We start from the raw sequence: 23,895 nt of genomic DNA on the forward strand, positions 1-23,895 counted from the left end.
TTGATCCAATGTGAGCTTCATCTATTTTCTTTTTTGCCTATGAATTTAACAGCCACATGTGATCATCTCATCAGGCCAGATCCTTGTGTGTTAAATCGTAATTGCCAGAGATTTTCCAGTATGGCAACATCATTTCTCTTCTGTTAACATCCAAATGTGGGAGGGCACAAAATAGCCTCCTGTTAACGACAAAAACTTTGTTAGTGTCAAGTGTTCCCACAATACGTTGTTGGATTTAGATGTGCACGCTACCTAACATTAGTCAGAAATATACTATGACATACTATAATAATGCTCACTGATGCCCATTGGGTGTAACAAATATCCATCTTCACAAAGGTGGCAATCATCTTCTATTGTTAAACAAGGACAATCTCTTGTATAACAAGTCTATTTTATGCACAATTTATTTTTTAAAAAGCCCAAGACTCACGTGATTGAAGGAATAAGCTAAAAGTACAAGATTCAAGTGAAATGAAAGTTTTCAAAATATCATAACAGATCAAAACTTAAATAACTTGCCAAAAGGCAGAGGACAGCTAGGAGTTTCAGACTTTATTTCAGTGTTGTCAGAGGTGGTACAGGTCTGTTGTGTTCGATAGCAAAATAACTTCAATTACAGCCTATGGATTTTTAGTTACCATCTCACAATGTATTCAGGATATATGACAGCAGATGGCAGCAAACGACCATATTCCCCAGCATTGATGAGCTGCATATTTTTCTGACAGTATGAACTACTTACTTAGTGAACAAACTGTTTATCATCCCATCAGGGTAATAATTTTAAAATTAACATACTGATCACAGACCAAGTTTCTTCTTCCTGAATAATATAGATTCCAGCATTGATTCACTCTAAACGTTGTGCTCTTGAATATAACATGGCTTGACACACAGATATGGTTAAATAAATTTTTTATTCAACAACCATTAATCAATAAAAATAAAATAAAATGTTACAAAATTCTTTAAAATCAAAGAATTGTACAAATCATGGCTCCAATTTCATCTTGTCTTTACATAGAAAAATACAAAAGGCACTGTGCATTAGTCTGCTGCATATATAAAACATTTTGAACCGAAAATAGTCCACTACTCAGGTTTAAAATATGTTATTAATAACAATAAAAAAGCAAGACCTATTTCTAAATGGAGCTTTTAAATCCTGACATGTCCATGTCCGACCAGTGCAGACTTGCTGCGAATAGGAGCTACTTCAAGAAGTGACAGAAAACTCAGAAATTTGTTGATTTTGCTAAATACAAAAATGGAAAGATATAACTGTCAGGAGTGTGAAGAGAGTAATAATCAACCAGAAATACAGTGCAAAAGCATAAAACATAGTAAATATGTGCGGATAATGGGATGTGCGCAGGTGTGCCTTTGAGGAGACAGGCATGTGCCGTGTGCCACATATTTTTCGCGCCAATAAGAAATCAATTTAACATATTTACCCATCACCTTATAGGCCCTGGACACCCTCACTGATGGTCAGAGTTATTTGGGTATATTACACCTCTGGTAAAAAAGTTTTGCATAGGGTGAAACAGAAGATAAACCTTTGCTGGTTATTTGCTAAGGTCATTAAACACCACGTACCAACAAGAGTCCAAGCTGACATGCCGGAGAAGAGGTCTTTTTGGACTAAAACCAATGTGGGTGTCCTTGAGCTGCATTTTCACACGGATCCTTGGGATCCATTTTTAAGTCGTGCCGAAAGAGTGTCCAATATGTAGAATTACTTTCCAAATTTACAAAAACTCATTCCTGAATATTACTGAGACCTTGTGTTCTTCAAAATCCAATAAAAGGTAACATCAAAAACAGACATAGCAACAGACATAACACTGAAATGGGAGTATTTGAACAAACAAAAGCATTCCATAGAGTGTGAGAAAATAGAACTGCAAAACATTGGTTATTTCTCCACGTAAAATAAATCTTTTAATCTCTTGTGTGGTAAAGTGACATTTTATGACACATTCTTTACAAACATAACCTTTTGCTTTTGAGCTCCAAAAGCCCAAGCATGATCAACAGCAAAATGTTTCAGACATGTTTCTTTTTCTGTACCTTCCTGGTGCGATCTACTGTGCAAATTCACTATTCATTCAAAGCTTTTAGTAGTTCATACCAAAACAACCAGGAAGCTATTAAGGACACCTGTCGTTCTTTTAACAATCTCTTTGGCATTCAGTTCATGTCCATCTTTCTGTTATGACAAGCAAATACATATCTTAGTTCGAGGGACTCAAACTGTGTAGCAGTAATAGTGCATAACAATTCCTTCTGGCATCCAGTCAAGATCTATTGATGCTTTCCCTAAAATCATAGGAAACCATGCTCATCAAGTCCTTTTGGAGTAACTGGATTCCACTTTGCAGTAGTCTTAGTGGTAGAATAGCCTGCAAGACAAAAGCCAAAGATTTCATCAATATAAACATTCACAAAAGGGCAAAAAAGTCACACAAACAGTATGCATGGGATTCAAATTGTTATACTGCACTGTTATATACCTGATTCTGATCGGCTTTTGGAAGGCTCTGGTGGCTGAACATCTTGCAGAGGAAGCCCTCTCCCTTCAGCATCACTCTCCCCTGATGACGCATGGTCCTCTGCTTTTATGTACAAGGCAGGCCTCTTATGGTATTTGGCCCGGTAAGTATCTGTCATACAGTTATCCACAGAAAAGTAGGTGGTGGGAAGAACCATATCTGTCAGAGAAGGGGAGTCGGTACCATCATCATGTCCAGGCTTTGGACTGGGTAACCTCTCGTCGCTCTCGCTGGCGGACAGATCGTTCCTGTCCTGGTCTGATGACCCTGACTTGGAGCTGGCGCCAGATGAAAGCCTGTGCTCGGCAGGTGTCTCAATCCACCGACGGAGGGTGGTGTGCGAGAGGGGGGACGAGCCATTTTTGGGTTCATTGCGGGGGCTCAACCGTATTGGCACCTCCCAGGGTTGGGAGTGGACGCCAGATGGGTCAGTGTGACTGCTGCCAAAGGTCTTGGGGGGTAAAGGGGGGGGGTGGCTGTTCATGTAAGAGTCTATGTGGGCAACAGTGCCAGTCTCTTCTTGTTCGGAGAAGGGTCCCGCAAGGTCATCTGAGCTGTTCCACTCAGAACTACTGGTCTTTGCCAAGTAAGGAGGCACAGGGCTCACAGGGCTACCATCCACATTTTCCTCTTGTTCGCTGTCCAGACCATTGTTCTTTTCTAAGATCCCAGGAGTGTATCGGAAGGCTCTTCTTCTGTTACAGAGCAAAAACAAAAACATGAGTTTTTTATTTGCCCTTGTGCCACATCAACTGAAGATTTGTAATTGTATAGTTTAAGCTCTATTTTACCTTTGTATAGGCTGTCCAGAGAGGATGTTTGCATCTTGTAGATCTGGAGATTTTCTTCCTTGTTCAGCTGGAACATAATGAAGCCTCATGAGCATTTTACATCACCAGACACTAATTTGTAAACTCATGGTCATCGCTACCAGATGGTCAAAAAATAGAGCTAGGTAACATCTGTTATGTGTTTCTATTTAAACACAGCAACAATATTTTTTTTTCCTGTGCCTCTCCAACAAAGACATGTTATCTAACAGGGGTCATAGTGAGGCCCTTTGCCTGGTGCTGGGAGAGGAAGTATCAAAGCAGCTAGTCTGGCAGAGCGCCCTCAGGCCCCCGGTGTACCACTCTGACTGTCTGATCCAACCAAAGAACATGGCCCCTCAAAGGGAATTTGGGTTCATATCCAGGCCCTGTTAGCTTTGAGGTAACAGCACTAATGAAACAATAGGACCCTGAATGAACTCTGGCTGATTCAGATGTTGGAACATGCACAAACTAATGAAAGAGTAAAATTCTATTAACCTATTAACTTCAGTCACATCATGATGTGATGTCGCTGAATTATGCTCCAAAAAAAATTGGGGATAATAGCTTGTTTTACCAATTAGATGAACACATGTTTAAAAACAGGTCCCTGGTTGGGGACTGGTGTGGAGCTTAGCCAAGTTATCAGGGTGGGTGTGATTTACAAGGCCTGAGACAGACAACAGCTGACTAACGGGACAAGAAAGACAGTGAGTGGCTGAGGACCATCTGTGATGTGTCAGCATACCCTCTTTTTTCCTGTGCTCTCTCAAAGCATTAGTGGCTAAATCCTTTGTGCTGGCATGCAATTACGTCGGGGTCAGAGTCCAGACTCCAGATCCCCTCCACAACACTATTGCATTTTTAAGCCGCTAAGTCCATGTGGCAATTCACAATTTGATGCCGCTGATCTGCAATGTTGGCAAGCAACTGTAACAATATCATTCTCAAAAACAAAAAGGGATGCAGTTTACAATGCTTTGTCCTTGGAAAATCCCCTCGTCTTTATGGTCAGGTACATCACTGCCAAGAGAAAGCTTGAAGGAGAGAGCGGCTGAATATCAAAAGGAAAAGACGACTGTGTGTTGTGGGGTTGTCTGTTACTGCTATCAAATCATCACTATAACTCTGTCTAAATTTAATATGAATCAGTTCTTCAGGCTCAGGGTTCGGCTGATATCCAGAAAACATTCATTTTATTGGAATTTTGCGATCGCTGCTGCAGCTGCGAACGCCAGGAAAACAGATGTATTCAAGGTGTCCTGCTGTTTACATGGCGTTCTGCGCTTGCCTGGGAAACCGTCCATGTACTCTGATTGCATGGATTAGACTGTGGTTCAGCTGCATTCAATGTACTACCCAAACTGCACCAAGTGGTATACAATAAAATTTCCCTCTCATTCCCATATTAACTGGAAAGCATCAAATTGTTAACTTGGATTAAAGAAACTGAAGTTGTTTCATATGCATACATGCTTTTCTGCTCTTACAAAATGTGTGAGCAATCAGTGGCTGATTTATAAAGACCTATATAATCAGCTTTTAAATACCGATACTCTCCTGATGCAAATCACTCACAGACCTCTCTCTGATCACATTCCACCATAAAGGATTACTCTGAGAAAGTTCAAGAGAGACACCTGTTTGTGAGCTTTTGTTATCAACTAAAAAGTTCGTTAAGGACATTTAACTGGAGGGAACAGAGAAATGATTTGACAGAATTTCAATTATTCCAACTGTCACAGAGATAAACTCCCTGAGGAAATGGCCTCTATACACATCATGAAAGTAAACCCTAACTAGGTTTTGAGAAATTGTACATGCAAAATTTCCCTACAGCCCTTTGAAGTTTTGATGATGTGACAAAAAAAATAAAAAGTACACATTTCCGTTCTAAAGCTGTTCTAAGGCGAGATTCTGTGCATTCTGCTGTCTGGGGTACTTAAAATTCTTGAACATCAATCAGACACACATGCATATTTGCAGTTCAGCTTTTCATGAGGACCTGAACTCCTGAATGTGAGGAAGAAAAATGAACCCTGAAAAAATGCCAGGTTTTCAACAATTTTATCAGCAGCCACAGCTACAAAGAGACATCTCCAATTCTTAATATTCTTTATAATCATTTGGAGCAGCCTTTGTTTCAGTGCGTGTTGATCTGGCACAGGCATGGGAACGGTAAGTCATATGCCACAATTAAAATGTGCACTCATCCCATGGCATTAACACTTTGGTTATCATATCAATCACTGGCTTGTTACCAGCATTACAGCTCTAAACACACTAACTCAAACAAGGCAAACAAACCATGGATAACAAATTTATTTAATCGCGTAAAGGATAAAATTCACCACGGCTCCTTTTTTTTCTTCTTTCAACTTGCACAAACATGACGGAAACATTAAGTACACAAGTCTTCTCTTCATGTAATAACCTTGTAGATTACATGGACAACTGCAAACAGAGCTCTAATAGCTTTCAAGTGTCTTCATATGGACTCTTGCTGAGGCCTGCAGGAGCCACCAGAGCCAATCAAGGTAAATTGAGAAAAGGGTGTGATTTACTGTCTAGATAGCAGGTTGAAGTGTCTGGAATTCCCACCCCATCTCCTGTCAGCTCTGCCCTTTTGCACAACTACAAGCAGGATGTTCTGATACCATTTCCATTTCGTATCCTGTCACCTAATGAGATTTATCCACAACAAGAGGTGTCATTAAGGTGAGCAAAAAGAGCCCCGACCTAGACTTTTCATCTCTTGTCTGATGCAGCAAACGATCATTGGGATGAACGCCTGTGGTCAAAATGTCAACTGTGCTTCCTGCAACACCCCTCCCACATGAATGTGTTTTTAGAAAGGATTTTGGACTTTAATGGACTACTGGAATCTGCTCAGGCTTCTCTCAAACTGCAGCTCACGCCAGACTACCACAGCTGAATGCAGGCCAAATTGACTTTGGACACATTTACTGCAGCTTGTCAATACAATTTGCAGACAGCAGGGCATAAATATCCCATAGTGATTTTAAAATAGCTACTGAAGAATAGACTTCAAAGGCCCAATGAGACATTTTTAGAACACTCGCACAAAATACAGCTGTAGACACTTTGAAATACAAAAATAAGTCTTAAAAAATGTACAATTCAAAGAGGAGGCAAGTGAATGAACCTGGTTAAGTGTGTCACAGTTGGGTTTTTTTTTCATGTGGTCTGTAGACATTGTTATATCTCCTTAAAGACACTAGGGGGCAAACAGCCCCAAACCTTTGTACAAAATGTATGTTTGCAGAATCAATTGTGAACACACAATTTATAATGTGAATACTGGGCAGGGGCTGGGGGGAGGAGAAGGAAAAGAAGAAGAGGAGGAGGAAAAAAAAGATGAATAATTTCAGGGATAACCCTTTAGATAACTCATATATATATATATATATATATATATATACATACATATATATATATAAAAGAAGGGATGCTGCAGCTGCCGCAGAAGTGTTTTCTCCTTTGCCAGAGATTGTTCCACATGAATCACTCTGCATGTGCAGATGCTCACAGGCCAATAACAAGACCACCATTCAACACTATGCATTTCTGCTTCTGTTTCTCAACTCACCACACTTGTGTCAAAGCTATTTTTAACTCTGAATAGAACTAAAGACGGATAAAATTATAACTGCTGCTTGCATCTAGTGTTTCTGTGCCTCAGTCTGAAGCTGTTTGGGACCTTTAAATAACTGCAGTGCTACAAAATGGCATTTAATTTGCCTCATGTTTGAATACCACCTTCTGACAGTCCCAGTCATGGCATTTTCTGCCCGGCTGGGCACAGCTGGGTGGCCCCTACAAGCTCACTCATCTTCCCCTCTTATTCAGGATTAACTCAGTGTTTTCCTATTGAGGGAATTAATATGGCATTTTTAAGACATTTGTTCATTTAAAAGATATTTTTGTCTGTGCTGATAATGTGGATCACAAGTAAGCATATCCTAGATGAAGAATGTGAAGGGTGTCCAGATGACAAACACCCTGGTGCTATTCATGTTATCCAATCTTCTTCCATCCTGTCTGGAAGATAAAAATAACCATTATTGCAACTTATTTGAGTCTCTTTTTTCTTCTTCTTATTTTCAAAGTGATTTTGTATCCCCTTGGATCTAAAAGGACGTTATTCCACTGCAGTTAATAGCTTACAAGGTTCTTGAATTTCCTTTTTTCCATTTTCCATTTTTTTCTTTCATTTAATGTGTAAGGAAGGACAAACAACCTAATGCAATCAAGATTAAAAACATATGTTAGAAGTATTTCACTTAACCTTGAATGAGATAATTAATTTAGTTGGAAAAGACTGTCAAAAACAATTGACCTTTACTAGACTTTTTTCCCGTAAAAATAAAGTTTTGTGAGACAAAGCCTGTTCTCAACTTGGGTTGCTGCTTCCTTTCAGCCCATGTACATTTCCCTGTGTGCTGCATAACATAAACTTTACTCAGGAAAAAAGGTCAAGGCCAGTCAGCGAGGAACTGGGGCACACTTATTTCCATACAGTATCCCTTCAATCAGGCTGTGACCTTAACAACACTGATGGAACAATAAATCAAGGAAATTGCTGAGTACTATCTTAATGTGTCAGATCCTTACAACACATGGAAGTCTATCAGGCAGAGGAAATTTCTTTAATATCAAGGCCAAGCCTTTGAGGAAGAATGATACTTTAATTTGTGACCTGTTTCCACTATGCAACACAAAGGATGCATATTTCTTCTGAATTTACATGTGTGAAACTGGAAATAATGGCTGAACACCTAAAACAGTCTTACTTGTGTCTACATGAAACCACCAAAGGTCTAAACATAACTTCACGCATGTTTTATATGCTTGCTATCTCTGCTAGGGAACACACACTACTTCCCCAGTAATACACAGAGTAAGCAGGCATTGCTACAACAAGGTTATCTGTGTGCAGAAATAAGATACAGGTTAAAGATGAAAGAATTATTTACTTACCAGTGGAAAATGTAGAGTGGAGTATGTCAGCCTTCAAATCATCACTGCTTTTCTGAGGGAAGTGATCCCTAAAATACAAAATAAATTGAATTATTCATGCAATGTGAATTTCCACAAGATAGTCCCACCACTTAAGAGGACTAAGATGGACCCATGCTATGAGCAAAAAAGGGGGAAAAAAACCTAAGACTAAATATTTTATGATGAATGGTTTACAAAGGTGTAACCCGATACTAATCCTGCGACATTCCTTTCTTTTCATGTGATTACTGCACAGACACAAACAACTGGTAATTTTTTTCCCCCCTTTCCTTTCTGTTCCTTCGTTATGTCTGATTACTATTTGGCACCTGCTGTTTCCCTTATTATTAGGTGCTATGCTTTGTATCTCCTGTAAAATGTATAAAGATGTTGTAATAAACCTAAAGAAAGTGCAAAACATATATTATATATACTAAGATAAATTAAAAGAAAAACATGTTCAAATGCATATTTTCAGTGACTTCAGGCGTGAACCCAGTCACAGGACATCGTAACCGTATGTTTAAGAATTAATAATTAAGGAGCACTAGCATAATGCATGAGCAGTTGAGGAAGTCAGCTATTTGCTGGCTCTTCCCTCTGAGCACAGGAGTCGTCAGCTAGTTGGGATCATTATCTCCAAACAAGACCTGTACTACAAAGCCAGCATAATAAGGTTGGTGGATTTGCCTTGTGTGCATTTATGTTAAATGGGTCTTGCTATTCTTAGAAAAGTTTGTTTGTAGTGTTTAAATATTTAGAAATGGCAGCACTTTTGAGACCCAAATCTTGACATGACTAGGTCATGGGATGACAAAGCAACATTCAGCTGCTGGCATCACACAGCATAAATTGTGTCATAGCCATTTCTGCGTCACACTTCGCAGGTCTAACAGTTTGTGTACTTGACTTTAAAAACATATAGATCCAACAGTCCATTTTACCTTGTCAGGTGCAGCTCAGGTATGGGTCGCAGGTCTTTGGAAGAAAGGTTCTCTACCACAGGTGAGTCAAGATTTGCTGAGCCATTGCTCAGTCTGTCACTGCTTTCATATCCAGATTCAGTTCGCTGGATCTTCCAGTTGTCACTCCGCACGTTCAGAGTTGCTGGGCCCTTTGACCTGTCCTTGTCACTGTAGCCACCCCGGCCATCTGAGTCCAGCGAGCTGCGGCTGCCACCAGTTTCATGCCTCTGCTCGTCCTCATAGATGGTCATCAGGCTCTTGGGTTTACGTTCTTCTCGGCCTCCCCACGTAAATTCTCTGTCTCGTTCTCGATCACGGGAGGGCGACTGACTGCTGGGCCTTCTCCGGGGGCTGTGCTGCCTTCGTTCTTGACTTACCGAATTACCATCACCAAGGGCGCTTATAACACTGTCCACATTTAGCACCTCCCGCATGGGCTTCCATGGGCGGCTAGATCTGCTGCGACTGTTCCCTCCACTTCCAGGACGCTCTCGGGAGTCTTGGCTGCTGTCAGTATCATATCCGTTGGAGAGCTGGTCTAGTCTCCGGCTATGGTGGCTACTGCTGACACTGGGCACACTGGGTAGCACTTGGACTCTGGAGTGAGAGCGAGAGGGTTCATGGGAGGACCGACCACCAAGATGGGGTGTTCGCTCGGTCCGAGTGGGACCTTTTCCTTGGCTGCTGTACAGTCGAGACTCCAGGTGTTGCTTGAAGCCATTCTCTGGAGGGGAGACGGAGCGGGAGTAGGTCCTGTCCTGACCTGAATCTGAGTTTAAGTAAAAGAAGTTTGGTGAGGGGTTAATCTATGAGAACCTGGGAAAGTGTATTCTGAAAAGATGCGTTAAGTCACTAATTCATGATATAATACTTTAATAATGTAAACATTTAATTGAAATGTGATATTAATTCTCTAACTAATAAATCCAATAAGTCAGAAAATAACTAGTTATACTTAAACAAATGTTTTCACCTCCAAAAAGTCAATTCCACAAATTTTATCAAATTTGTCAACTTTTAATCAAGTAATTTAGCAATACAAAACGAATTCAGAAAGAAATTTTGAGAAAAAAACTTTTTTCTACATTTTTCTAAATTAAACCAAATTAAAGCTGATTTTTGACGGCATTTTATCTGTTTGCCATATCTTTCGTACTACACCTGATACTGAAAGAAGTGTCATGAGTAACATTGCCACAGCCAAAAACTGACTTTCACTGACACCTCGACACCAAGACACAAAACTGTGCTAAAGAACACAGCAGGTTGGTCAGAAAGTGAGGGAAGGGTATGATGACAACAGGGTTACTGACATTTATGTCTGCAGATGACAAAAAGGTGTAAATTACAACCGACAGGAGTCGATTTTCTTCCAAGATGTGTACTCAGGGGGTAGCCAGCTCGTGTAGAGGCATCCATGGTAAAAGGTAGCAACACTTTGGTGTTGTATCTATGTGTGTGTATATAAATGTATACATGGGTGTGTCTCCAAAATGGACAAGTAACATGTCTGAACATGATAGTGTGGTACGGATGTGTGTCTGCTATGCCAAGGACACTTTGACCATGTATCTTTTTATGGCTATTATGGCTCAGACATCCTTCCTGCAAAACTGGTTCACTCATGCAACTATAGGTGCTCTCACAATCCTTTATTCATCAACACTCTCCAGCATAGACATTTCTTCATAGCACCTAACGATCTTTATAGGGTAATTAAAATTCAATTTGAAAATATGGGGGGTTAAAAGGTTGAAGATTATAAATCAAAATGAAAATGAATGGTATCAAAGTGGAAAAAGGTCAAAAAGTTATTTTTCCTACATGGAAGTAAAACTTGTGCAAGCCCTCATTTAACAAAACCATTGTTATAATCTATAGCTGACATTGCTTCAGTCAGAGGCTGTGTCCTATGTACCAGAGGCTTCATCTACATCACCAAGAAAAACAATCTGTGGTAACATGTTTTCAAGTGAAAACAAAAAAAAAAAAAAGTGAATTTAGTACAACACTACACTAAACTGTCAGTGCGTGGAAATAAGCCCATGAGATGGAGTCACTTTAGCTTTGGCTTTGGCTGACTGTTTGCCAGAGTTAAATCACTTCAAACATTACTGTCCATGTTTTTGCTTGTGTATATGATAGCAATGTGTTTTCAAGAGTTTCTGCTGACAGTTCAGTGTTGTCAGCCATACTCAAAGCTGTGGATCACAGAATGGTAACATGTCTGAATCAATATAGTCAGAGATCATTTAGAAATCCCATTGGGTTTGGCAAACCAAGATGCTTAAGCTTTTCTTGAGTGTTTTTTTCTGGAAAAGACTTTTTAGCAAAGTGTTAGACTGTGTATGATCCATGCTGTGGTGGTTTACATTAACTCTTGTGTCACCTCCTGTGTCGCTACTTATCATGGCAACGACACCAGCCTCCCTTAGTCTCCTGCATTCAATCAAAATGGGACATGAGCTTGGTGCTAAAACAGGCTACTGCTGTTGACGTGTTGGATTTGGGAGTGTGTTACAATTGTGTTCCATAATCCCCTCACTGATACTTAATTGAAAGTACTGATGTACTAAAGGAGTATTAAAGGAGCTGACCAATCAACCTACTGATTAGAACCGACACACAAACTCCATTTGTGAAAAACAAGGAGGAGGACTCATTTGTAAAATAGTGGCACAAATATGGGTTTGCATCCTCTAATTAAATTATTCTGTATTTATCACTATTTGGTTTGCTCTACTTATTTTCATTTGTGTGTTTGTTGTACATGTCCATACAGACCGCAGAGAGGGGAACCAATGCCTCTGAATATGAGAGAGTGGGATCAAGGCAGGCTCCAACAGACGTCAGCACTTAATCCCCTTTCTGACACATTGCTCCTGAACCGAGAGTTACATAAGGGCTGGGGAAGTGGAGGGCTAGCCATTTGTATCATAAAGCCTGGCAATTCTCATGTGCATGTCTCGCACTGCATGTGCAGTCTTTTTCTATAAATCCACATGCTACGCAGTATATCTGCAACCAACCTCTGTAGCGAGACTCCAGCCTCCGTTGACCGCTCCTATCATGTTCTCTTCTGGGTGGATGCATCCCCCGCACCTCTCCTGCTCTCTGGGCAACTTCTCGAGAAATCTCCCTGAGGCGACTCTTGGGATCACCGGTGGAAATTTTCACTACAAAACAAAAAAGATGTCAAGTATTACCATCAAGAATTGGGCACAATTCCCCCAACGAGGGACAACGGTATATAACCTGTATTCAATTAATGCAACTTGTGCTGAATCAGGTGGGGATTTCCACCACTACAGACACCATTAAAAGTATTTTTATCTCAGTGTACATATAGATGCCTATTGTCATTACATCCTTTTCCTTGTCACTGGTTTCTGCCTCTTAGTCCCCAGCACCCACAAGGCACTGAGTAGTTTCTGAGTGTGTAGACAGAGGCGAACTTTACAACACATCATTGTGCTGATGTTTACAGTACATTGTGTGCTACATGAGGGCAAAGGCAAAAGGGTGGAAACATGGCCCACACAGTGACTTCTCCCCTCTGTCTCTGGCAGATATTCACTTTGAAACGCAATGATTAGTCATGGCACTGGAAAACATGATCATACTGTGGTTCTGTTAGCTGTCTGAGATTTCAACATGAATCACTGTGAAGAGAACATGACATTAGAAGAAAAAAAAATAATACCAGGTGTTTTTTGAGACTCTGCTTTTGGAACTCCACATTCTCCTCAGCACCAACAAAACAGCATGTGTAACAGTTCACAACATGATGAACCAGGACTTAACAATTTGACTTCAGTGCTTTGGTTTTATTGTAATGACTGCAATGTTCCCTTCCTTTACCACAGCTTAACTAACAAGTTTTAGGGTGAAGGGAAACAATGACGCACAGATCTCAAGGACCTTTGCAGCTTCACGCAGCCATGTAATAATAACAATGGAGCGTAAAATAATATCAAAGGAGAGGCACGTTCACTGGTTTTGTTTTATTGTCTTGTCAGGAAGTCCATTCACTCATCTTAACTTCTTCTCAATTTACACTCTTCTCCTGCTCATGCTTAAGTATGTTGAGAATTGGCAGCTCTTGGTGACCTCTCTCCTCAACAAGGGTCTCTAATCCCCTCTGTATTACGAATATAGCCAGATTTAGTTTTAAAGTGATGACATTTAATTATCTCTTCCTCTGGTTGCTATGCCAGATCTGTGCCTGTCACCACTCTCTGTGGACAAAACATATTTATAAATCAAGCTGTATTTCAAGGCTGAAAACGACAACCACCACACAATCTGTTTGAATGTTTTCTCATCCTCTGAAAGACACTCTATTTCAACAAGTACATACTGTGTGTTTAAACCATGGTTTTTGTTAGACTGACTGTTGGAACAACATTAAAAACATAATTTAAGAATAATTTCTTTAAAAAAAAATACAAAACAAAGCAAACAAACTCTTTAATCTGTAGTGGAAACAAGCAAAAATATTTTTAGCACAAGTCAGAGATTTTTTCCAGGCCCCATCATTTGATTAAATGACATGCTAAAATGGAAATGCCACATCATTATGAATCTCTCTCCCAGTTCTTGCTTCCATATTTTCTCCCTTACCTGGGCCCCGTCCTCCGCTGGTCTGAGCGCTGCCCCTGCTGAAGGTTGAAGGTGTCTTCTGTTTGAAAGAGCCTTGGCTCAACAGAGCGTTCAGATTCTCCCTGGTGAGGTCCAGTTTCTTGGGGGCTGACACTGAGGACTCAAAGTCTGCAAAGAAGGAAACAAAGATTTTAAAGTTTCAAGCTACATCCAGTAATGCAGGATTTTGGTTTTTTTTAACAAAGAAAGAGCAGAACTTATTATTAAGTTCATTGATAAAACATGAATGAGATATCAACAAATACACAGACTGCACCTGAAACTAAGAAACAGAATTTAAATTACAAAATCTACACAATGTTCTTCTTGGTTTTTGGAGGATCATCCAGTTTGGTCCGGCGCCCTGTCAGCTCTGATGGGCAGTGAGCAGCTGCCACAGCTTGGACCTGGGGCATGGCCAGCATGGAGAGTTGGAGGAGGATCTTTAAAGGGGATAAAAACCTCCCCAACCAAACAAATCCAGGGATGTATAATCCAACCAGCAGAGATGTTCAGCTGTTGTCATCAACAAATTTTCATTACTGCCTGCAAAGGCAACTAATATTATGTAGGACACATGTTACTGTATGGATGTTGTACACATCCTGTTAAGAGTTGTGTTTTTTGTTTGCTGATGTTTCTCTGAATTTGACTTCTATTTAAAATGACTTGTAAATGAGGGCAAATGTTATTGATAGCATTGCAAGAATTTTACTTTAAACTAAAACAATATGTATCTATTCATATTTCCATCTACACATTAAGATTACATGTATTCTTAGTCAAACATTTAACTCCAGCCAGGAAAAAACAAATCATATAAACACACCACCCAAACATTCAACTCAATCTTCAGACTCTAAATTTGTATTACAACGTAAGCCACTCTGAGTTTAAACACCAGAAACTTTTGGCTAAACTTTGATGTTGCAATCAACCAGCTTGTAGTGCAGTTTTTCTTTTATTCCCTTCACATCCTGCACCATTCTTCCAACTACAGCTGCACACCTCAGCTCCATATTAATGGGTGTTTTAAGATAAGGCATTATCATCAAACAGCTCACTTGGGATGGGATTATGGTTTGTGGATGCAAAGATGAATACATTAAGATCAACCGAACTAATTGACAAGATAAATGCATCTCAAAGGAATTTGATGTTGTCATTCACAAAAAAGGACACTCCATCTTACCTCACTACAGTATAGGTATGTAGTATCACTGTTTTGCCAACAGAACTTCTACAGTGGCGTAGTTGATATTGAGGATTTCTGAATGCCATCATGATGACCTCTAAGCTGCTTCTTATTAGGGTCCTCATTAACACTAATGGGAACAAATAGATGTTCTGAAATAACCCTAATGGGACACATCATACCTTGCACTTGGGACTGGCTGCTGTTTTGTCTTGAGGCATCGGCCGCGGTGATAGCACTCCCATCAGGGTTGGAGTAAAAGAGGAGGAGAGGCTGGAAATGACCTTTGATACATTTGGTGACCACATCTTTCCACCTGGAGCCAATCTACAGACAAAAAGACAAAAACAGCTGATCAATGCACACGTAAAAGATAAATGACAAAAAAGATTCACAGAATTGTTCTGTGTGAAAATAATCTGGCATCGACATGTTTTCTTTCAGATCAGTTAATTCAGAGATATTAAAGAGGAGTTTAAAATGTTGGATTTTCCTAATGGGTTCTCATATGTTTCAGCAGATCGTGGATGTGTGCATTGTGCAAATCAAGCTACCACAATCCAATTCCATTTTGGAAAGCAGACGGACTGTACACACAACAGGAACATTTTTGTAACTCCATCCGTTTTCATTTTACAAAAAGGTATCAGAAAAAGTTTTGTTGTGTAACTGATATAAAGCATTTAACTTATTGCGAACTGAACAATTTCCACTAATACCAAAGTCTGCTGACATCACCAGAGGGTCACATCCTGAGTCAATCTTAATCACACAGGAAATTATCTGAAAGCTTTTATAAAATTCACTAGCAACTTTGAAACAAAACCTTTATCATGCATTGTCTAATTTATGAGTGAATATTACTGAGGTCAAATCAAACATTCACATGAGCGAAGTTGTGTAAGGTGCGTGTCTCGCCACAAAGGCACCACAAAGGCAGGCTGCTGGCTAACAGATGCTTGTGTGCTCCCTAATTAAGTAAATGACGGGGAAGAGGGGGAAGGAGAGGGTAGGAGGAGGAGAGATAGACAGATGAGGTAAAGAAGAACAGCAAAGCAAAGCAAAACGAAGGAAAAGAGGGGTGCTGTAGAGGAGAACAAAAAAATAGAAAACAGCAAATGGATTCTAGTTGACAGAAAAGCACAGCCTCCATTGTCCATTGTATGCTAAATGTTTTCTTTATGTAAATCACTAAAAAAAAAAAAAATCCGTTCTTAGCATCCTCCTTCTCCTGGCATTTACTGTGAGGTGTGAACTTGAGGCTAAAAATGAACAGCTGTGCTCAGGGCACAAGAGGACGTAATAATCTCTGCACCTGAATAGTTTATTGATGCAGACTAAATGTATAGCTATGACACAAACTTATAGCTACTTAATTAAACTAATGAGGCCTTGCTGATGTTGTCATTGTCATTTAACACTAATGTATTAATAAACATCGATAATATCTGAGGTGTACAGTTGCCGCGCGAGTTAAAAGAAAAAAATAAACACCTGCCGGCCACTCAATCAAGAATTCTCAATGGCCACGGTCTAGGCACAATTACTTGTTACTATTTGCAACTGTATTTTGTCATTGTTATTACAGAATTTTTATGTGCTGGAAAAGCAGTGATTGGGTTACACTACTGTAGTCATTTAGCAACTGGGACTTGGGGAGTCACAGAAATGCTGGCAAGTTTCGATCCAGGTACAGACTTGGCAGGCGCTGAGTCCTGTGGCTCCTCCATCTCAGTTGGGGGTGAGGGGTTGCACACACAGCACAAGCTGCTGATGGATTGACACAGAGCCAGCCAGCCGCTGCACCACAGTCTCCGAGAAAATTATCAGACTGTGAGACAAAAGGTATGCTCACATGTGCACACCACAGAAATGAATCAAGTGTTAAGAAAAGTGGAAGAATGAATGAAAGGATTCACAAACTATATAGTGTACACACACGCACAAACCCATGTGCCTGCAAAACACAGACACAGAAATAAAATGTCTTTCTCACATACAGACAGCACAAACAAACTTATACCTTGGAAATCAGAATTAGCCTTTAAAAAGATCTTTACTTGTTAAGCGACATGCAACTACTGCAGTACTTTGTAATGGCAGAATTGGGGAATTGCAGCAGAAATCAGAGTGGGATTAGGGGGGGTTAGGTGGCTGTTTACTGCCATAAAGGCTGATCAACCCAGAGGCTCATGAGGGGCAATCGTTGTGGCCCTTATTGGGCGATAAAGAGACTTGGTGATGGAGACAAGAGACTGAACATCACAACTCTTTACTGCTGCTTGTATGTTTTATTATAGTAAAAATAATAGCACATTTTTATTAAAAGGTGCAACATAACAAATCAGATTAAGACTAATGGCATACTCTCCTTTAATTCACTGGATCCTTAGACTCATGTATAAAAACATTAAAACGACACTTTTTAGGTGTGTGTTGGAATAGTTCTATGATATTATAATAATTGTGTTGCTGTCTAGGCATTATCAATTTTTCTTACAATTAAGTGATTATTTTTAAAATCTATAAAATGTCATGTCAAGTCCATCGCAATTTCCCAGGTGACATCTTCAGATTGACTCTATTGTCTGACCCACAGTCCAACATCCAAACATATTCAATGTGCTATTATATAAAACAAAGAAAAGCAGCAAATCCCCATATTTAAAGAAGCTGGTTTTGCATTTTTCTTTGATAAAAGGCTTAAACAATTAATTGATGGCTATAATAATGTAAATTTATGTATTCTATTTTCTGTTTATAAACTGATTTATCCAACAAGTGATTTCCATACATGTGTACATTGTCTCACCTCTTTCACTGTTGCATCATCAAAGAAGACCCATTTGGAGGACTTGGTGTGGAAGGCGAAGGCACAGTAGTGGCGGCTGGAATAGCAGATCATCCCCACGAGCAGCAGCTCTCCCTTTTTGGCATGTTCATCTGTTACCCCGTAGAAGAGCTGTGCATTCACACACACACACACACACACACACACACACACACACACACACACAAATATATACGCCAGTTACTTATCGGCATCACCGCTACAGTGAGTGGGCAGGCATGTGAGTGATGTTGATAGCTAGGGGAATCAGTTACTCCATCTGTTAACAGATTAAGGTCTGAGGGAATGAACTGACAATCAGTATGAATAAGGGCTGGTTTAAATCAGCACTGCCGCAGCAACACTTGCTATCTAGACTAATACTACAATGGACCACAGTTTCTTACTGATGGGCTAAATACTAATATATACTGGTGTTTTATAATTCAATATGGTATAATTCATAAATATCAGCCAAAAAAATAAAGAGAAAGGGTCCAGCAGACATGGAGAGCGTGAAGAGAGCAGTTGAAGCGGTCACTTGTTTCTCCCTCCTGCACAACCAGTTCTCTGTCTCTCCCTTTGACTCTCTCAAACAATAGATTTCAAAGCAAATGATGGGGGTGGACGGCTCCCTTTAACACCCAATAAAGTCACATGAAACACTCTCTAATGAATCAAGGCCTTTGTCGCACAGTAGTGGGAAACGCGGGGTGGGGTGGGGGTTGGGGGGGTGTCAGACAAATTCCTCTGATGGTATGCTTTGGAAATGCACAAGAGGGAGCTGTCAAATAAACGGTTTGGATGTTTCAATAAAGAAGTTATGTAATGTGTGGAATGGATGAGCATGCCCTAATCTGAACTACACTGATTGATTTTTTTTGCTTGTGAAGCTCAGCCACCAAACAAAGTGGACCGATGTGAGCAGGCTACTGAGGAATAGTCATTGCCACTGTGAACACTGCAGACAACCTAACCACATACATGTATGGAGAGATGAGATTTTATGGACAGAAAAGGAGCACACATGCCCACATTTCTGCACACTTGCGACCAAGAACGTGTGAAAATAAACAGTACAAAAGCAGTCATAAACATAGTTTTTTACCCCCTGTCTCAGTGACGTCTGTTCAGCCCACATGTATCTCAGACAGGCATGCACACACACGCTCAGGAAAACACAGACATGAGGGGAGGGGCTTTTTGTCTAGCTGACCAAGGCCAGCAGGGGCTTTTTGATCAGTGGCGTGGGCCAACTGGGTATTGGGCGTTGACTGCTTATGCAACAGCTCCGACTTACAGAGAAATAAATCCCCACTTTATTTCCCACATATGTTCAATTGCACCAAAATAAATTGACAGCAAATAACTAAATGGCAGCTGTGAATGGATTCATTCCAAGAAGAAGATACTGAAAATTGAACCATGCCTGAAGAGAGTTATGTGAAATTGTGTTAAATAATTCATTACTTCATCTGAAAAGTTCAATGAAATGTTCTGACTGTATGCAACTTTGTATTGATTTTTTTTTCAACAACCTTAATCTTTATTCTGACCACATGAATAAAAATAAAGAAAAAGATTCTTGACGTTTTCTTTTTGTAAAGACAATCCATCACCCTCAAAAATGTTCATACTGGAATTCCACTCACTACAGGTCACAAAATATAAAGGGAGTAAAAAAGTGAAAAAATAAACTCAACTATAAAATGAAAAGTGCACATAAATGAAATTATACTCACTGCAGAGAGACTGAGATGAGGTCCTAGCGAGCGGATAACATCCTCAGTGAGGTCAGACTGGTCAGAGTCCCAGACGAAGCCTATGGTGACGATCTCTGGGGAGTTCATGAGGACCCGTCTGATATTTATCCTCTGGCCACAGTTGCTCTGGAAAAGAAAAACAAAGACATAGAAAAAGACTGTGGTAATACCCGAAGGCAACTTCACCCACGTAGCATTTAGACTACAAAACTAGTCAGTAACAATGAATATCAAAAATAAAATGCCTTAGTTTCAGGGGAGTCCCTAAAGACTACACTAAAGTTGCTCATCAAATATGACAAACATTTAAAAGGATAAAATGGTAGCCATATTCCAAATGAAAGGCTTTTGCAGCGAACTGGTGCACTTTGAAAACTTACTGGACAGTTACGAAGGTCCCCTATCGTACTTGCTGCTTGTAACAGATCCCCGAAAGACTCGTCTCTGCGCTGAAGCGTCTGTTGACTGAGAAAGAAGAGGTGCAGAGTGAGAGACAGAGATTAAGGTATGTGGAAAATAAAATTGTGATGTGTGAAATATCAAGTTATATAACAACAAGTTAAATTACACCTTTGTGACATATATGTAGAAAGACATGTGAAAAGCAAAAACAGAGGGGAGCAGGACAGATGACAAAGGGAAAGCAAAGAAAGTTTCATATTGGCTGTGCCTTACCAGAGTGCGGTGGTAGAGACATAATGCACCAGCTCAGTAAACGGCAGTGGGTCGGAAGTTGCCCCACAGCTATGGCACACAGACTGCACAGGGGAGAGAGATGGAGACCAAGAGGGTGACAAACACAAGAAAATAACAAAAAAAGATAAACCGGTGTGATTTCAGCATGCATAGCCATTGCCAAAAACTAACAGTCAAGCCAGCAGGTCATTTTCAAAAAGAAGGAGATCAGAAATTTTCACCCTCCTAAATAAACTCTCCTTTATTTGTTTAGGCTTGCTTCTTCCTTTGCCTTATAAACTATGGGTTCTACAGCATCTTGTTAAGTCACCAACTCAAATGATTGACATTATTGGGCATCCAATTTAATTTCACAAGTTATCAATCTCCCTCTGACACAGGCAATCCTCATTTAGGCCTAGATAATATTTGCTGGATTTGGGTGCCCTGAAGTCGAGGTGGAACAAAATCCACTGACTGTGCCCCTAAGGGATTTAGTTCAAAGGCGTATTATCTGTTTGATTCAGAGATAGAACTGGTTTGGGACACAGACAGAGTTAGTGATGGACATCACAGCCATCAGGCAGGGTGGTGTCTGTGTTGCGCTGGAATTTATGTGTACACCATCTGTGATTTATCTGGTACTGCTGCTGCAGCACTCTAGAGTCTGACCAGAAACACCCTCCTTATTCCACTGGGGCGACCCAGTATCAAAACATGACGGATTGGATTTCAACTGTCTCAGACAGTGATTCATGTACCTGTGTGTGTGTGTGTGTGTGTGTGTGGCTTAATCCTAACACTAGCCAGTGTGTGTTCAGCTATCCCATTACTGTAGAGGCTGTGCAAAAACAAACACTGTATGAACTAAAATATCTACAGTATAAAAGGAAGTCATAATTAATGCCTTTATATTAGATAGATAGATAGATAGATAGATAGATAGATAGATAGATAGATAGATAGATAGATAGATAGATAGATAGATAGATAGATAGATAGATAGATAGATAGATAGATAGATAGATAGATAGATATAGAAGCCTGGATTAACCCATTTTAACACCACCTTTTTCACAGATAGGTGCATCAGAAAAAACAATAACATCTTAAGTAAAATAATATAATTCATGCTTGATGAGTCATGCAGTCTAAGCCTTTACTGACCTGCTCATAAATTGACATAGCAAACTTCTGATGCGTGATGCAAGACTTTGAAGTGCAGGCATCTGTCTCCTCAGGCACAATGTGCAGGTGGATCCTCTCCAGTATGTTCTCCTATGACAGAACAGGAGATCCATCAAGTATGGGACAAATATTTCTGACTCTGTTGCCATAAAGCAACTTCTTTGCAAGTACCACAGGCTATTCATTTTATTCTTACTCCAACAGAACTAAGAGCAAAACTGTAGTACAATGGGACACCGCAATTTAAGTCAGGTTGTAAACCTGACATCAGAGGAAACATATTTAAAGAACGAGTTATACTCCATTTTAGCTCCCTCCTGTTTCTATGGAGTGCTTGTGAGTTTATAAAATATTAAGGCTGTGGCGTAGGCCTGCAAAGGTTACAGGCACAACTTCACAGCCTGTTAATCTGACACTGGCTAACTCCCCACATAAATTCTACACCAGCATGTTGCTGCCAGAGCATTACATGGTGAATGCTCAAGGGCAAAGATCTGTGTGGGATTAAGAATTAAGATCGTCTATAAAAGATAGCAACTTTGGCACGTAAGCTTCGATCTTAGAAGTAAAAGGTTACTGTTGAGTTTTTGCATGAGGGGACCTTGCAGACAAAGGAAGAAACAAAGCACAAAAGTTGCTTTCTATGCATGTAACTTCATCGTGTCGTAGGGTTGTGGGTAATTTATTATTGTGTAGTGTTCACACATATTACAGTCCTTTCCACTTTTGTTCCAGAGACATTAGATTCTCTCATGTGTTTATCCATTTCTGCATAATTGGACTTCCTAAGTAGATAAACAATGAGTTTGGGATAAAATCAGAGTACATCTTTGCTGTCTGTGTATACTGTCATTAGGCAGAAGTTATCAACATTGTGAGAAAAAAAATAAATCAATTAAGGCAAATGAAAACATGGTTGAAAAATGAAGGATAAAAAATGCTGCAGGATCTGTTTTACATTTGTTGGTTGGAGTCAAATTAAAACTGGAACAAAAAACCTTGAAAATTATAATGCAGTTAAAGTTGAACAATGCTTTACTGTGCCAAAATGAGCACAAACACTGAAACTGATATGTAAAAATGATGAAGGATGCATGAAATCGACTTTTAAAAAGCACAGAAATAATGTGACATAATGTGGTAGCACAAAACGGAGAGGTTCAAACACAACTCTGGTGCTTATATAACCTGTCATGATAATATTTAGCGGCAATGTGGCAGGGGTTGATGGGAGGGGAAGGGAGGGACAGAAGCTCTTTCAGTGACCTCGCCAAACAGTTTGTTACAGTGCATTACTTGAACTGTGTGGCAGGGTAACACACAAACATACACACATCCCTCTCCATACGCTAGTCTCCCTCAGGAAAGCTGGGTTGCCACAGGAACTTACAAAGCACTCTGCGGCATCATCCATGAAGCCCAGCTGGAAGCGCTGCTCGTCCTTAAAGGTCTCTGCCAAGGCGTGACGCAGGTTGTCAGAGGGCAGGGCTCGCTCCCGACTGTGCTGGAACTGGGAGAAAATGCCCTGAAGAAGAGAACAAGAACTTGTTTGCACACGGAGTATGGGACATTTTGTTTATTAAAAGCATTTGTGTCACCCTCGCCACTCAATACACAGTCTGAATGTGTGACCCAGCAAGTCACCACAATCATAAAACAAACAGGAACTGCACAGTTACTTCTCAATGTTAGCTGTACTGACTATACCTACCTTTAATGCACAAAAGATGCAAGATTCTCCTAAACAGAAGTGTCCAGGTAGCTGCCTCAAGCTGCGTCTGAAGATATCCAGCTGCCATAGTACCTACACAAGGGACAGAGGAGGAGGTTTTTACACTAAAAGCTTAACCCTTACCTTTCTTTTACCTTTGAGCATTTCTTACAGACTCAAAGAATAAAGCAAAAAAAGGCTTATGCATCAATATCAAATAGACAAAGAAGCTTCAAGGTCCATCTTTTTAAACCCTTTAAAAATAATGTTAAGATTAAGTACACAGTTGTTTTTTTTTATCTTACAATGTGAGATATTTCTTTATGTAAGAACATAACATAACTAACATCCTTGGATCTTTTGTTACAATGGCATTTGGATATCAAAGGAAGGTCATGAGGATGAGGAGTGGGCTAGAGGAACAACTCCCTCACAAACAAAGCCAAAGGTAACGATAATCCTCCACCCGCTCATCGTTTGTCTAACCCTGTGAGTCACAGTCTCCAAGAGTGACCTCACTGTGTGGCTGACTGCA

General features: G+C 40.1%; 1 protein-coding gene across 3 annotated transcripts in view; it reads right to left on the reverse strand.

The window, feature by feature from the left end:
* Positions 1-901: 901 nt before the first annotated feature.
* The window catches only part of usp53a (ubiquitin specific peptidase 53a), a 32,863-nt gene continuing 9,869 nt past the window's right edge, over positions 902-23,895 (reverse strand). For 2 of the 3 annotated variants that reach the window (XM_071477604.1, XM_071477605.1), the window contains exons 3-17: positions 23,361-23,453; positions 23,040-23,174; positions 21,629-21,739; positions 20,462-20,544; positions 20,167-20,251; positions 19,766-19,912; positions 18,006-18,155; positions 15,376-15,520; positions 13,981-14,127; positions 12,387-12,533; positions 9,337-10,126; positions 8,372-8,439; positions 3,350-3,416; positions 2,520-3,253; positions 902-2,408 (exon numbers count right to left, since the gene is read on the reverse strand). In XM_071477604.1, coding sequence (XP_071333705.1) covers positions 2,332-2,408; positions 2,520-3,253; positions 3,350-3,416; positions 8,372-8,439; positions 9,337-10,126; positions 12,387-12,533; positions 13,981-14,127; positions 15,376-15,520; positions 18,006-18,155; positions 19,766-19,912; positions 20,167-20,251; positions 20,462-20,544; positions 21,629-21,739; positions 23,040-23,174; positions 23,361-23,453 — 2,979 coding nt within the window. In that variant the 3' untranslated portion in view covers positions 902-2,331. The remainder of the gene's footprint in view (positions 2,409-2,519; positions 3,254-3,349; positions 3,417-8,371; positions 8,440-9,336; positions 10,127-12,386; positions 12,534-13,980; positions 14,128-15,375; positions 15,521-18,005; positions 18,156-19,765; positions 19,913-20,166; positions 20,252-20,461; positions 20,545-21,628; positions 21,740-23,039; positions 23,175-23,360; positions 23,454-23,895) is intronic. The other variant, XM_071477606.1, reaches the window with a different exon arrangement.

This window comes from Trachinotus anak, unplaced genomic scaffold (assembly GCF_046630095.1).
Source record: "Trachinotus anak isolate AG129_WGS33_773 ecotype Australia unplaced genomic scaffold, CSIRO_AGI_Tana_v1 ptg000005l, whole genome shotgun sequence".
Lineage (NCBI taxonomy): Eukaryota > Metazoa > Chordata > Actinopteri > Carangiformes > Carangidae > Trachinotus > Trachinotus anak.